A 13974-nucleotide genomic window follows, 5' to 3' on the forward strand; every position below is an offset into this window, starting at 1 on the left:
GGGCCACGAACCCGGTTCCCCCGCATCGGCAGGCGGACGCGCAACCACTGCGCCACCAGGGAAGCCCCGGTTTTCTTTTTCTTTAGCTGTCTTCAAAACTGTCCCTATCTTTCAAATCCTTTTATATATCCCTTTATTTCCACTTTATTTTTAAAATTTTCTTTAATTTCATCTTCTATTTCTCCTAAGTCATTATCTATTGCATTATTAGTTCTTGCTTTCATTCCAGTTCAGTCTTTATATTTGAAATTAATTTTTTGTTTTTCTTTCTAATTCCTACCTCAGTACTGTTACCTCATTTCTGAATTTTTCTAATACTGACTTGTGTTGTTCTTTCCTGTCTTGTGTCATTTTCCTTATGCTTTTTAGCTTGTTTTGAAACAGAGGGTTTCAGTTTTAATCTGTTCTGAGGGCATGGTTTTCTGGTGTGCTTTTGTTGTCTGTGGAGATGTTATTCTGTTCCTCTTTATATTTTTTCTTATAATAAATTTATATGGAATTTGACTGGGATACTTTCCTGTTGTTCATTTTCATGTGAATTTAGTTTTCCTGACTTTCTAGAAGGATGCTTGGGTCAAGATAGCTCTTCTAACTTTACAGAGCTCCCTATTCTGCTGTCTTCTTGCATTGATCCAGAATATGGTGGCTGCTCTATGAGGTTTCCTGGTTCTGCTTGTCGCCCCCATGTTTATGTGGACTCTCACATCTCTGTTCTGCTTGATTTTGACTCCACTCCCAGTGTGGGCCTTGGTTCAGAGCAGAACTAGTTTCAAGAATTTATAGGGCCCAGAATATTTTGTAATTCCCCTTTAGCCTTAGTTTTTTATTTATAAGAATTAGCAATGATAACACTTAACTCTACAAGTTGTGGGGATTCGTGACATACTTTACATATACATTTCAGATACTTCATGTAACCTTACCATAATAAAAATAACATAAAATACTAATAATTTAGTTTTTAAAATAGCTAAATTTATAAGTGTTTTTAATGCTGTAGGCTTTATGCTAAACACCCTACGTGCATCATCTCTTTAAATCCCCACAACAACCTTATGAGGTGAATACTATGCTAGCCCCATTTTGCACTGGGAAAACTTTGTCATAAAAAGGATAAGTAACTTGCTCAAAGTCACACAACTAGTATGACTATCTTGGTCTTTTTACAGGAAATAAAAAATTCCCCTCCCCTCAATGAAACAAAAATGATGCAATAAATTGTTGCTTGTTTCTATGAAAATATCAGCCCTGAATGACATATGCACTATATGACCCAGCCATCCTACACCTAAGCAAGGCCAGAGTTCCATCCCATTCTAGGTCTATCTGACCCCAGAGGTCGATTTCTAGGCTCACGATACTATATGATTCATCAGATTCTCTAAGGTTCCTGTTTCAGTTGCCACAAAGTCTCTTGTACCGTCCAACTCATTCCAGTGGAAGCGCCATGTGAGGAAAATCCAAGCTTACCTCCAAATCTGCATTCAGTTGAACTATCACTCTTTCTAACCCATCAAAGTCTCCATCCTTCCTCCAATTTACGTCTCTTGCTACCATAGTCAAAATGGTCCAAATTCAGATTATATACTTTAATGTATGAGACGCTGATGGAAACAAAGTGTTTAGATGAAAACCACTATATTGCCCATTTCTTTTTATAGAACTTTATACCTAACAAATATGGTATGTGAATCAGCTCAACGTTTCAGTTTCATCTTCTTGACTATAAAATATAATCTACTAATTTGCATAAAATTTGGCTGATCCTAAAGACTAGGCTGTCATGGTTTTTCACATTTAAACTTGATTTAGGTGTATTAAGAGTGCCAGAATATTTAAATGTAATGCCAAGTTCTATGATGCTTCTTCGGGCTCTATAAAGTGATGTCCATGTAGGTTTTGAAAGTTCATTTTTCCAAACTCATATTTTGAAAGAGAACACCTTTCCAGCTTATGATTTTTTTTTCTAGTTTCTATTTGAATTTGGAGTAATTTTAGATGTACTTTTATTGAAACTTTTGTAATATGATTCACTTTTATGATTATAAGTAAACTTTAACCTAGAGAATACAAAATGGCCTGCTTGTAATACATACTCTTGATGGTAGGAATTTGTCAATAAAGACCCAGAAGAGAGCAATTCAAAAAGGATAATTCTAATTCATTCCATTCATTCATTTACTCAATATTTATTGAGTATTTACTGCTTACTAGGCATTATGCTAAGCCTTGAGAATACAAAAATAAACAAAACAGGTCCCTACCCACATGGAGATTACAGTCTATATACTTTATGATATTATAGAAGTTAACTTTTAAAAAGTGAGTTCTAGTCAGAATATAATATAGTAATAGTATTACTCATTATACAATTAAAGAGTTGGAAATTATCAAGAAAAGCAAAAAATTAGTATCTTAGAGGAAGTATTAAGGATGATTTGAAAAAACAGATAATTCTGAAAACAAAGTAGCTATGAAAAAGTATCAAAAATGACACTAAGAAATTTCCCCTATATACATTCTCCACAAAAAATTTTGTAGGAAAAACTTTTGCTTTTACCTAATATTTGACGGATTTCTGGCCATTCTCTCTGTACTTCTAGTGCAGATTTCAGTTTAGCACACAGAGGGATATAATCCATGTAATCCATTAATACACGAATAACGCTGCCTACCAAGTGTTTCATCCAAGGAACTGTAATAAACTCACAGAACTGAGAGAAGTGATAAAATTTAATTTAGTAGTACTTTTAATATACTATATACATAAAACTTAATTTTGTTCTGAAAAATTATTATCTGTCTTTTTACAGGAAATAAAAGTTCCCTCCTTGTAATGAACAAAAAAAGAAAAATAAACAGTTCGCTTGTCTCTGTGAAACTACGAGCCCTGAAGCACGCGTGGCTCTGATGTGATTGTATTCAGCACGATGTGGAAGAATCATGCTTCTTTCCATGCTTCTAGCCCCAACATTCCACCAAATAAGCATAAATTATTGATATATTTTCCCACGTTCTTCAACATTCGGTTTCGAATTCAAGAAAAATACACACTTTTTTTTGGCCTAGTTTTATGCTTATTTCCCCATATCATTGCAAACAAAAACTCAAGAACAAGAAAAATATAAAAGTCGGAGTTGATTTTTCTTTTCTTCTAACATCCCTAATGAGCAAACGTTAGGATGATGACCCAATATGAAGAAGAGAAGGATGTAACTCACCGGGTTATCTTTTACGACACAAGACGTCCATCCCGGCAGTACCTCTTCCTCTATCTCTGACCATACAAACGAATTTCCAAAGATGTCCCCGTGCATGCAGTCAAAGCACATCTCCACTTGATAGCCGTTATTCAGCAGCAGTCTGAGCATTACCTCGTCATTTAGGGCATACTGAATGGCACTGGGGAAATGAGTGTCATTCACATGCATGAAATAACAATTGACATTAGCTCCATGGGCGAGAAGCAGCCTGACAATTTCATGATTTTTGGCCCTCACTGCCACAAGAAGGCAGTGGAGGGGATCTAAGTTTGGGTCTGCACCTGCAGCCAGGAGGACTTCTGTGCAGTGGATATCATTATTGCAAACGGCAAAATAGAGCGCAGTCTTCCGTTCATCATCATAGCTCTTGGAAATGTGGTCAGCAAGCAGCGTATTGACATCAAAGCCATTTTCAATAAGCAGTTCTAGGCACTGTGCATTTTGTCCATCCGCTGCTGAGTGAACTGGCGTTAGCCCACTTTTCTGGATTGCATGTTTGGATGTTACTGGAATAAGATATTTCAGTGCACTAAAAAAAATCAAATATCCACGTGGCATGAAGAAAATCAAGAAATTAAATAAACCAGCTTCCTCACTAGACAAGTGCATGCAACTTACTTAGTTTCCTTTATTTTCTCTAGATAACCTTACACAAAAACATTTAATCTTTGTCCATTGACTTACTACTTTTCAGTTGAGTGTGATTTAGTTTAGTTTTGATTTAGCTTCCCAGGCTAAATATTCCTGGGGGAAATACTGGATCTTATCTATTTGGTCCTAGAATTTTAATTATTCAGGAACCCTCCCCATCTTTCAGCTCTTCTCTGAACAGCATAATATCTATAATCAACCAATGCTATGTAACGAAAAAAATATAATAGGAAAGTAAGTCCATTTGATGCTATAGAAGAATGCTTCACGCTCTTGACCATTAGAACATGGAGTCACAGGAAGTTAGAGATGGAAGTGACCTTGAGCGTCACTGAGTTCAACCCCTTTAATTACCAGCAGAGCCATATGAAGTCTTGAGAAGTGAAATGACTTGTCCAAGGTCACATAGATGTAGGGCAATGACTACAATTTAGGCCTCTTGAATTCTCATTTGTTACTCCACTTTCACTGCTTCCTGAGCAATGTATGCTTTAATATTGGCCATGTACATCCTGTCTGCTTACTTGAAATTGAATTATTGGCAACAAGAAGAGTCTTTGTTGTTCCATCAACTTTACATCAGTTCAACGGAGACAACTAACCAGAGCTTATGTTTCAAAGAACCTGTGACAAATAGCTGTGAATTTCACGCTTGACTGATGAACTAGAGAAGTATGAAAGCCACAGGCAAGGATAAGTTGATCTCTTGTGCCTAATTCAGAGCTACCATGTGTGAATTTATGAACTTTAACAATGTGTCACTTAGTGTCAATTACATGTCATTGGCTACTTAACTTAGCCAATATCACCACTGAAATTGTGATAAAGCCTAATGATTTCAAAGTTTTTGAACTTATGAAATATACTTAATTGCCTAAAACCATCCTTTCATGGTTGGTAGTTTAATATAATGATTATAGATTTCTATTGATATGTTGGTTGTGGCACGTTTTTGTGATTTAAAAGTATACCTGGCCTTTTTTTGGGGGGGGGGAATAAAGAAACCTAAATTTATAATGAAACTTTTCTATTCAAGAATAAATTTGACATTATATTATAATATCTGTTGGTGTTGATAAAGGTTAGAGTAACACAAATTTTAACCCTTGGCCAAGGGCAAAATTTTTAGAAACCTGTAGCCATCTGTTAAACGTATTAAAAAAAAAACAAAAAGGCACATTTGGGCGGCTTGTGCAGAATTCTCACTTATAACTTACCTTCTGCTAAAAGAAAATATCTTTTCATTTTAAAAATAGTATAAATTCAATGTGGAAATTTTTTAAAGTAAAAGAATACACAAATAATGAGAAAAATCAAACAAATATATAGATATACAAAACTTGTGAACATTTTGCCTTTTTCTTTTTGGATTTTGGGAGGTGTATAGATAGATTTGGGATTATACCATATATACAAGCTTGTGTTTTTCCAGTTGAAATGATCATGCTATGATTTATTACTCACAGATAATGTCCCTCGTAGGCAGCTCGGTGTATAGGAAGATGCCCTGCTCTGTTAGGTATGTTTCCACTTCCTCCATATTCCAGCAGGAGGGAGACGCAGTCAGGATTTCCCCCTCCTGCTGCCTCAAGCAACACTGATGCCCCATCATCCGCCAAAGCAAGCACATCCCCTCCTGGCAGTATAAAACAAGCGGCATGGTGATAGCTTGACAGGCTGTCAAGATAATCTCCTTAAAAATAACCTGTTGCTTTCCTTTCTGGTTAGGACTTAAAAGTATAGAATTAAGAACACCTGTGTTCTCAGTCTTTTCAATAAACAATCATGCAGCGTGTTTCATTCTATTAGAACATCTTTCTGTCATAAGAACATCTGAGAAATCAAGTCAATTTCCATGATAAGCACAGGCTCCCCCCAAAAGGTACAGTTAGACTTTTAAAGACAGCAGTTAACACTCGATTTCGATAAATATTTATCAACTGCCTTCTGTGAGCAAACACCATGTGTGACCCAGCAGAAGATGCTAAGATAAATAAATCTGACTATCTTAAGTGGCTCTGAGGGGACATGAGACAAAATATCATCAAAGAACACAAACTGTATAATATTCAAGTGACATCAGGACCAGAAGGCATGATGTAGGGGAAAGTGGTCTGTTTGCATTGTGGTTTTGTTGCTGACTGTGAGAGTTTGGGGCAAAAGCTATTTACTTCTATGAACTTTCAACTCTTCATCTGTAAACTAGAGTAATACAGCTTATTTCATAGGGCTGATTTGATAATTAAATGAAGTTGCATTTTTGGGGCACCTCAAAAATGTTAGTCTTTTCCCCACAGAGGATAATCTTGTCCTAGCCTTTATTTACAGATGAGGAAACTGAGACCCAGGGTGCTTAAGTAACTAGGTGAGAGTCAGACAACGGGTAGGTGGCAGAAACCAGTATAAGAAGTCGGTATCTTAATTCCTGGTTCGGTTGTTGTATAAAGCACTTGGAGGTTTCAAAGGAGGACAACATCACACTCTGTTGGGAAGAATTAGGAAAGTCTTCAGGGAGGAGGTGTCTCAAGACATGAACTTTGAATTGTGTTGGAGGGTATTCCAGATGAGGGCAAGGACCTGACCCAAACCCAGAAAGAATGAATGCAAGGTGTGTTTGGGAATATTGCTAGGCTATTTAACTGGAGTACAGGATACGTATTAGGAGTAGCGAGAGATAAACCTGGAAAAACAATTCAGGATGGTGCAGTGGGGAGCCACTGAGGATTTTCTGAATAGTTTATTCTACTGTAGCTGACCTTTAGGGAGAGGAGCTGAGTTGTAGTATACAGTATGGATTCTCAGATGGAGAGACTGGAAACCAGGAAAATGGTTAAGAACCAATTACAATGGTCCAGGGAAGATGGGAGGATGCAGACGAGAGGGTCTGCCAAGGTGAGAAGAGGTGAGAGAGAGGGTTGCTGTAGCACACGGCAACTGACCATATTTGGAACAGAAGGTGATGGGGGAGTTAGAGATAAATCTAAGCTCTCAGTCTTGGCTGAGAGAAATTATTAAAAGTGTGAAAGAAGAGGAATTCAATTTAGGAGAAGATGAGTGTGAGACCTTGGTGAGCCATCTATGTGAAAACTGGGAACAATCAGCGCCAGGCACTCAGATTTGTAGGTCCTCGTGCATAGGGCTCAAGTGAGTTGTGCAATAAGGGTCTATTGAGGGGGCTATCGAGGGATGGGACAAAAGCCTGATGGCAAGGTACATTCAGGAGAGGAAGAGGAGCCAGTGAGAAGTGGAGAAAAGGAGATCCAAGAGGCAGGAGAAAAGTCAGCAACTTGCAATTCCTTTCTACGTACCTTTGTGGATCAGGTGTTCCAACACATCACAGTGACCATACTCGGCCGCAACACCTAACGGGGTGACTCCAAATCCGTCTCTTAGGTGGACACTGCCTCTGTGGTTTAGTAGTAGAGCTATTATATCTTTGCGGCCTTGTTTGGCTGCTTCATGCATTGCTGACCATTGCTTGACACAGGGCTGATCAAGGCTGGTGTGGTGTTTCAGCAGGGCAGACACCATGTCATAGGAGCCCTTTTTTACAGCTTGAAGATGATTTTAGAAAGAATAGTCAATGGTAGGCATATAACATGAATACCTTACATGGCATTAAACTAATTACCAGATTTAATATCAAAAGAGAGATTAGTGATTTCTTTTCTTGTATTTTTCATACCCCTTCTATTTCTCATACCAAATTCCTATTGTGGAGTTTAAGCCTGCAAGATGATACTGCCTTTTCTTTAAGACCCTGACCTGAGGAAGGGTAAGAGTCTCGTGGAAAACAGGATGCCTATCACTAAGGAAGCTGCGTGTACTCTTTCTAAACTTCCGTTGCTTCATCAACAAAATGAAAATAACATCAACTTTTGTATAAGTTAAATTAATTAATTAACGTATGTAAAATGCTTAGTATATACTAGGAGCTCGATAAATGATAACCATTATTACTACTATAATTTCATCACTTCTAGGATCATGGAACCACATGTGTAAATAATGTTTATCAAGTTTCTCTCCCTCTAGAATGAGTTTTTTCCCCACCAAAGCCAGCAGTAAATATTGAATAAACTTCTCTTTCCCATACTCTTAGGAGAGGTTAGCAAGAGGAATGTTTAGAATCCAGATAGGTCAGTTGTTCTTTTTTATAGGTGAAGTACGTGACAGCTAACGTACTACGTTTTCCAAGGTTCACTACATCGGTTGTCTCTCTCCCTCTCTGTTTTTTTCTAATAGCTGAAATTACACGGTTAAAAGCTTTTCCCCCCTTCGGATTGTGAATGGATTGTCCCAGTTTAGATATAAATACTTCTCAAAGAGGTAATGCATTTTCCTCTTATCAGTAAAGTTAAATCTTAGTAACAAACAGAGCAGGACGAGTGCTACTCTCTAACACTCATTCATTCGTTCGTTCATCCTTTCATGCAGTTAATACGCACTGGCTGTATGAAAGGCACTGAGTTAGACAGTGTGGACAACAGGAAAAAGACAGACGAAGTTCTCCCTCGTGGAATTTATAGCCTGGGGAAGAAGCCTACGCTGTCTTCTGTTTGAAGAGAGACTCAGAGTCTGGGCCTTTGCTGGGAAAGGCAGGAGGACATGTAGTAGGACCACATAGAACATCCTGGGCAGCTAGGAGGCAGAATCCAGAAAGGCTCTGAGGCCAAGGCAAGGGAAAGGGCTCCAAAAGGCATAAAAGGAGGATGAAGACAAACTCTGCCTATTTCATTTGGAGGCAGGTGAGCCATCAGGCAGTGAGATTTCAGTTTTTCTCCTGCTCTCTGTATGAAGCAGAGTCTGCTGACAAATGCCTTTCTCTGAATCACCCACCTGACACTGGCAGCTCTCATTACAGTGAATTACCTCATCCTAGCTGGTGCTCTTGCAAACATCAGTAAGTTAAACAAACTAAGAGATAATGTGTCCTCATTTATCTTCTTGCTCCTATTCCATTTTTTCTACTTAGAAAAAATGTGCTAAAGTAATGAACCTCTTCCCTCATGATCTGTTTTCCTTTTGTCTGACTCAGGGAACATGTTGATTAGAGATATTAGTCTTTTTTCAAGAAAATAACAGCATATATAAGCCATATTCAACTTAAAATAATTAAAAAATAATTAAAACTTTGCTTGCAGTTTAATGTTTGGAACTAAGAATACATTTTATTTCTCATAGAAATAATAATCAAAATCATGGGGAACCCCTCCCAAGCTAACCCATGAAGACATTCTTAACAAATAATTGGCTAAAATAATGAAAACTAACCAGGTACAGAACTTGTGTAATGTAGCTAAATAAAATACAAATTAAATAATTTATGAAGTAAAAAATATATTTCATATATATGTATCTTTATATGCTTAGAGGAAAGCAAGCCTTGGTTGAAGAATTAGGGAATTAGAGAATTTTGCATTGGTTATAGGCAGTATTGAACACTTGATAGTTTGCTGGCACTTCTCTTTTTTAAAAAAAATTCTGTCATTTTCTTTCTGGATATATGTGTTTTGCTCATATAATTTACTTAATATCGGCAGTGAGTTATCTTCTGACTCATATGACATACCAATAGAGAAGAGATTTTTTTTTGCAGTATCTTGACAAGGATTGGAAGATTGAAAGAGGAGATGGAGTAAAGAGGATATGTATTGATCCGTGAGAAAGAAAATGTCTGAAGTAAAATTAACTGAATTGTAAATGGCATAATGTTCTCGGAAAATGGAGGGCGGTGGAACTGAGATGTTGTGCCAGACAGCTCCCTCGGCTTCCTCTGTACCCTGGGACCCACTGGCCAGGATAATCCTGTGGCTCTCCTACTGGAGAAAGGCTACACCAGGTCCAGAGGGATGGGTAGAGAGGGAGTCCAGGGGCAAAAAACAGTTAATAACTGTCAGATCATCACAAATCAGATATCTACACTCAGCAAGTAACTGTATAACATGACTGTAATACATCTAAGTACCATAAGTAAGGCCAAGTGGCTGATGGGGAAGAAGGACCCTGGAGGGACCAAAAGTGATTTTTTTTTTTCCATCTAAGGAGTATTCCATAAATAAAGACAAAGATAATGGTGGCAGGTTAAGACAAATAAAAATGGCATTGCACGGGCTTCCCTGGTGGCGCAGTGGTTGAGAGTCCGCCTGCCGATGCAGGGGACACGGGTTCGTGCCCCGGTCCGGGAAGATCCCACATGCCACGGGGCGGCTGGGCCCGTGAGCCATGGCTGCTGAGCAAGGTGGCATTGTGCATCAAAATTTTTTTTAAAAACAGCACTTTTTTCTCTTATCTCTCCTTCATATGTTAATGGACTGTGAGTAGCCAATTTCAAAGTAGCCCCAAAATTCAAGAAAAAACTAAGAAAGTGCCACGGATGATCCATTTTCCTATGAACCTAAAAAGACTTGACATAGATTCCACAACGAATGTGCTGAAGAAGGTAACCCAAGGAGAGTCCGTATTCTCCAGAAATGTGGATGATAGGGACATAACTGAACACCTCCATAATAGTTCCTTCATGAGACTTTGGTTTTATCTTTGATGTTACCATTTGGTTTTTAAAAATATTATTTCCAAATGTTAATTCTATTTTGACTCTGATAACTCAATGATCAAGTTCCTTTCCCATACTTTAGTTATTGCTAGAGTAGAGAGATCAACAATTGAGACTTTGAAATGCATATAAATACTTAATGCTCTGTTGTGAGCATTAAGCAGTAAAGAAAAATTTAAATGAAGCAAAAAGAAAACAAATGAGTGATAATCATCACTTAGTTGTCCCTTAAGAACATGAGTGGATTGAGAATAGCAAGGAGAGAATAATTGTATATTTGCGAAGTGAGATAGTATACAAACTCTAGAAAAGTGTATCTTTTTTGCAGAAATCAAAGACTATCTATAGAAACACCAACAAATACATGCAAATACTCCATGGTATATGCCTTTGCAAAAATAATAGATCACACTAATAGTGGTGAAACAACCAGAGGTGATATTCCATTTAGTATCTGTCCCTGCTCAGGAAAAGTGTTCCATTCATTTATGAAAAGCACCATGTTACTGTGACATAAAGGCTGGTAACATGTATGCAGAGAAAAATCATCTCTTCCTCAGTACTTGTGTTTCCCCTTTTCCTCGAGCAAGAGAAGCTCCCAAGTTTTAGCTGTTCACAGTCTATCCAGGTAGAGACTAAATATCCCGGCTTCCCTGGCACCTAAGTGTGGCTATGTGACAAAATCTGAACAACATGGTATGAAAAGAAGTGCTGTGTACAATGTCTAGGTCATCTTCTTAGAGGCCAGCATGATTTCCCAAGGCTGCCTCTTTCCTCCCCCCTGCTGGCTGGAAAAGGTAACATCCGAGAGTCTTGTGTAAAGGAGGCATATCTACCCTGCCAGCCCTAGGCCACTCACTTCTGAAATGTTGTGTGAGAGAGGAATGAACTTCTTTCTTTTGAAGTCATTGCTGTTTGTTTGTGTGTCTGTGTTTGTTTGTTTTGTTATGGAAGCTTTACCTCTACCCTAACTGTAATAATTAGTTTGTCCAATTTAATCTGAATTTGGGAAGGCTGAAAGCTCTGACACAGGGCAAGAGTAAGTAAGGAATCAGATCAGAATGCGCCCACGCTGTGGTGACACGGTTCATTTAACAATTTTGTCCAGGGGCGAAGGCTTGCCTAGGAGATTTTCCCTCCCCTGTCTGCTGACGATCCCCTTTACATCCCCCCAAGTCACAACTCAAGAGCGACTTTCTCTTTGGAAGCGTCACAGATTCACTGCTTTCTTATTTCCCCAATTTACTTTGAATATACACCTTTGTTATAGCCTGTATTAACACTAATATTCTATTACAATCATATCTAGACTCTCCTACTAGACTCTTTGAGAGGAAGACGATCATAACATTCATCTTTCTATCCATGCTGTGCAGCACATGCTGGCTTACCGTGACTTTTCAGTAAACGTTGGTTGCACTGATGTTGTTGAATTAATATTGTCAAATGTAAATACTTTACTGATGTTCAACTTGTCTAAGTTTTCTGTTACTGATATTTGGGTTGTTACTGATATTCAGGTTGTTACTGATATTCAGGTTGTTTTAAAATTTTTAGTGATTTTTAGCGTGGACAGGAGCTGTGGTATTGTTTTCTCGCTGTGTCCACAGCTCGTGATGCTTTATTTGCTTCCTCTGTGACTGCTGGTGCACAATCTCAAGGCTTCTCCCTCTCCTCCTGCCACGCCTACACTATTTCATAACGTCTCTTTTCCTGAGCATCTACCATGTGGCAAGAGTTTTATATATTTATATTTTTCTCTAATTTTTTATAACAATTCTGCACGGTGGTGTTGTATTTCCATTTTATACTGGAGGAAACTGCAGTCCATGACTACAGTCTCACAGCTAGAATTAACATTCACATAACAATACTGTATTGTATATTTGAGAGAGTAGATCTTAAAAGTTCTTGGGGTTTCCCTGGTGGCACCGTGGTTAAGAATTCACCTGCCAACGCGGGGGACACGGGTTCGAGCCCTGGTCCTGGAAGATCCCACATGTCACAGAGCAACTAAGCCCGTGCACCACAACTACTGAGCCTGCGCTCTACATCCCACGAGCCACAACTACTGAAGCCCGCGAGACTAGAGCCCATGCTCCACAGCAAGAAAAGCCACCGCAATGAGAAGCCCGCGCACCGCAATGAAGAATAGCCCCCGCTCGCTGCAACTAGAGAAAGCCCGCATGCAGCAACGAAGACTCAACGCAGCCAAAAATAAAATAAATTAATTAAAAAAGAAAAAGTTCTCAACACAAGAAAAAACAATGTGTAACTATGTGAAGTGATGTATGTTAACTAAGCTTTTTGTAATAATCATTTCGTGATATAGACATATATCAAATCATGTTGTATACCTTAAACTAATACCATGTTATATGTCAATTATATCTCAATAAAATGGGGGGAAAAATAAATCCAAGGATCTCAGGTGCCAAAGCCTAAACTCTTACTCCACACCTATGTCCCTAAGAGAAGGAAAGGTTATCTTTGGTCATTTGTAGTTAATCTCATCTCTCTCTGCTTCTACAAACAGACCTGCTAATTCTTATCTGTCAACAAGCAGCTGGATACACAAGCCTGAGAAGACGCTGATAGATAATCGACACCTTCAGGCTTACAATCATTCCTGTGTTGTGTCACAGTGGTAACCCCCTAGTGGTGCCCAGTGCTGCACCTGTGTACTCAAAATCTGCTGGATCTCCTGCCTTTCAGTTCTTCTTCCTTGTCCTGCTGTGGACCTGACGTCTCTCTTTGGAATTCCCTTTCTGCTTCTTTATTCAGGCTACAGATCACACATGCAACCTTCCTTATAGCTGGACCCCAGTTAGAGAATATTCCTTTAGAATTGGCACTCCTGGCCTCATAAAACTCCTCATTCGGATCCCTCCTGATTAATTGTTGCTGAAAGAGCTTTCACATTTGACCTCTTTGTGTGATAGAAAAACAAAATCACAGGACAGGTGAGATGGGGGTTAGGGGAAGACCTCAGGGAATGGAAGGAGATGAGGTCACACAACTTTAGCCAATCAATACACAGTGGTTTCCAATAAATACTTATTAAATATTATTTATCTCAAATTATAAAAGTTCTAGAAAGAAAGGTCATTTACCAAGCAGAAGGGGTGTCTCTCCTTTGTCATTTTTGGTGTTTGGCCACACTCCTTTCTCTAGTAAAGTTCTTACATTTTCCACCAGACCAGCTTTGACTGCCAAAGTCAAGGGTGTTTCTCCATCAGAGGTCTTGAGCTCCCAGAGCGTCTTATAGGATGCTGAGATATGAAAGCATTGTGTAAAGTTAAAAATCTTTACTTAAAGGATATCATATAGATCAGAATGATGCAATATTATCTACAGTAGATTGAACAAAGTCAACTGATGAAAAAGGGAAGACTAAAAAGAGATATGATTAGGGCTTCCCTGGTGGCGCAGTGGTTGGGAGTCCGCCTGCCGATGCAGGGGACGCGGGTTCGTGCCCCGGTCTGGGAGGATCCCACATGCCGC

At 38.7% G+C, this 13974-nt stretch overlaps 1 protein-coding gene across 4 annotated transcripts in view; it reads right to left on the bottom strand.

Moving 5' to 3' along the window:
• ASB15 (ankyrin repeat and SOCS box containing 15) overlaps positions 1 to 13974 on the bottom strand; it is a 32251-nt gene that overhangs the window by 4208 nt on the left and 14069 nt on the right. For 2 of the 4 annotated variants that reach the window (XM_007101042.3, XM_028489801.1), the window contains 5 exons: positions 13584 to 13742; positions 7223 to 7468; positions 5379 to 5550; positions 3222 to 3792; positions 2561 to 2714 (listed from right to left, as the gene is read on the bottom strand). In XM_007101042.3, the coding sequence (XP_007101104.2) occupies positions 2561 to 2714; positions 3222 to 3792; positions 5379 to 5550; positions 7223 to 7468; positions 13584 to 13742 (1302 nt within the window). The remainder of the gene's footprint in view (positions 1 to 2560; positions 2715 to 3221; positions 3793 to 5378; positions 5551 to 7222; positions 7469 to 13583; positions 13743 to 13974) is intronic. The other 2 variants (XM_028489803.1, XM_028489802.2) reach the window with 2 other exon arrangements.

The sequence above is a fragment of the Physeter macrocephalus genome, chromosome 5 (genome assembly GCF_002837175.3).
Source record: "Physeter macrocephalus isolate SW-GA chromosome 5, ASM283717v5, whole genome shotgun sequence".
NCBI lineage: Eukaryota > Metazoa > Chordata > Mammalia > Artiodactyla > Physeteridae > Physeter > Physeter macrocephalus.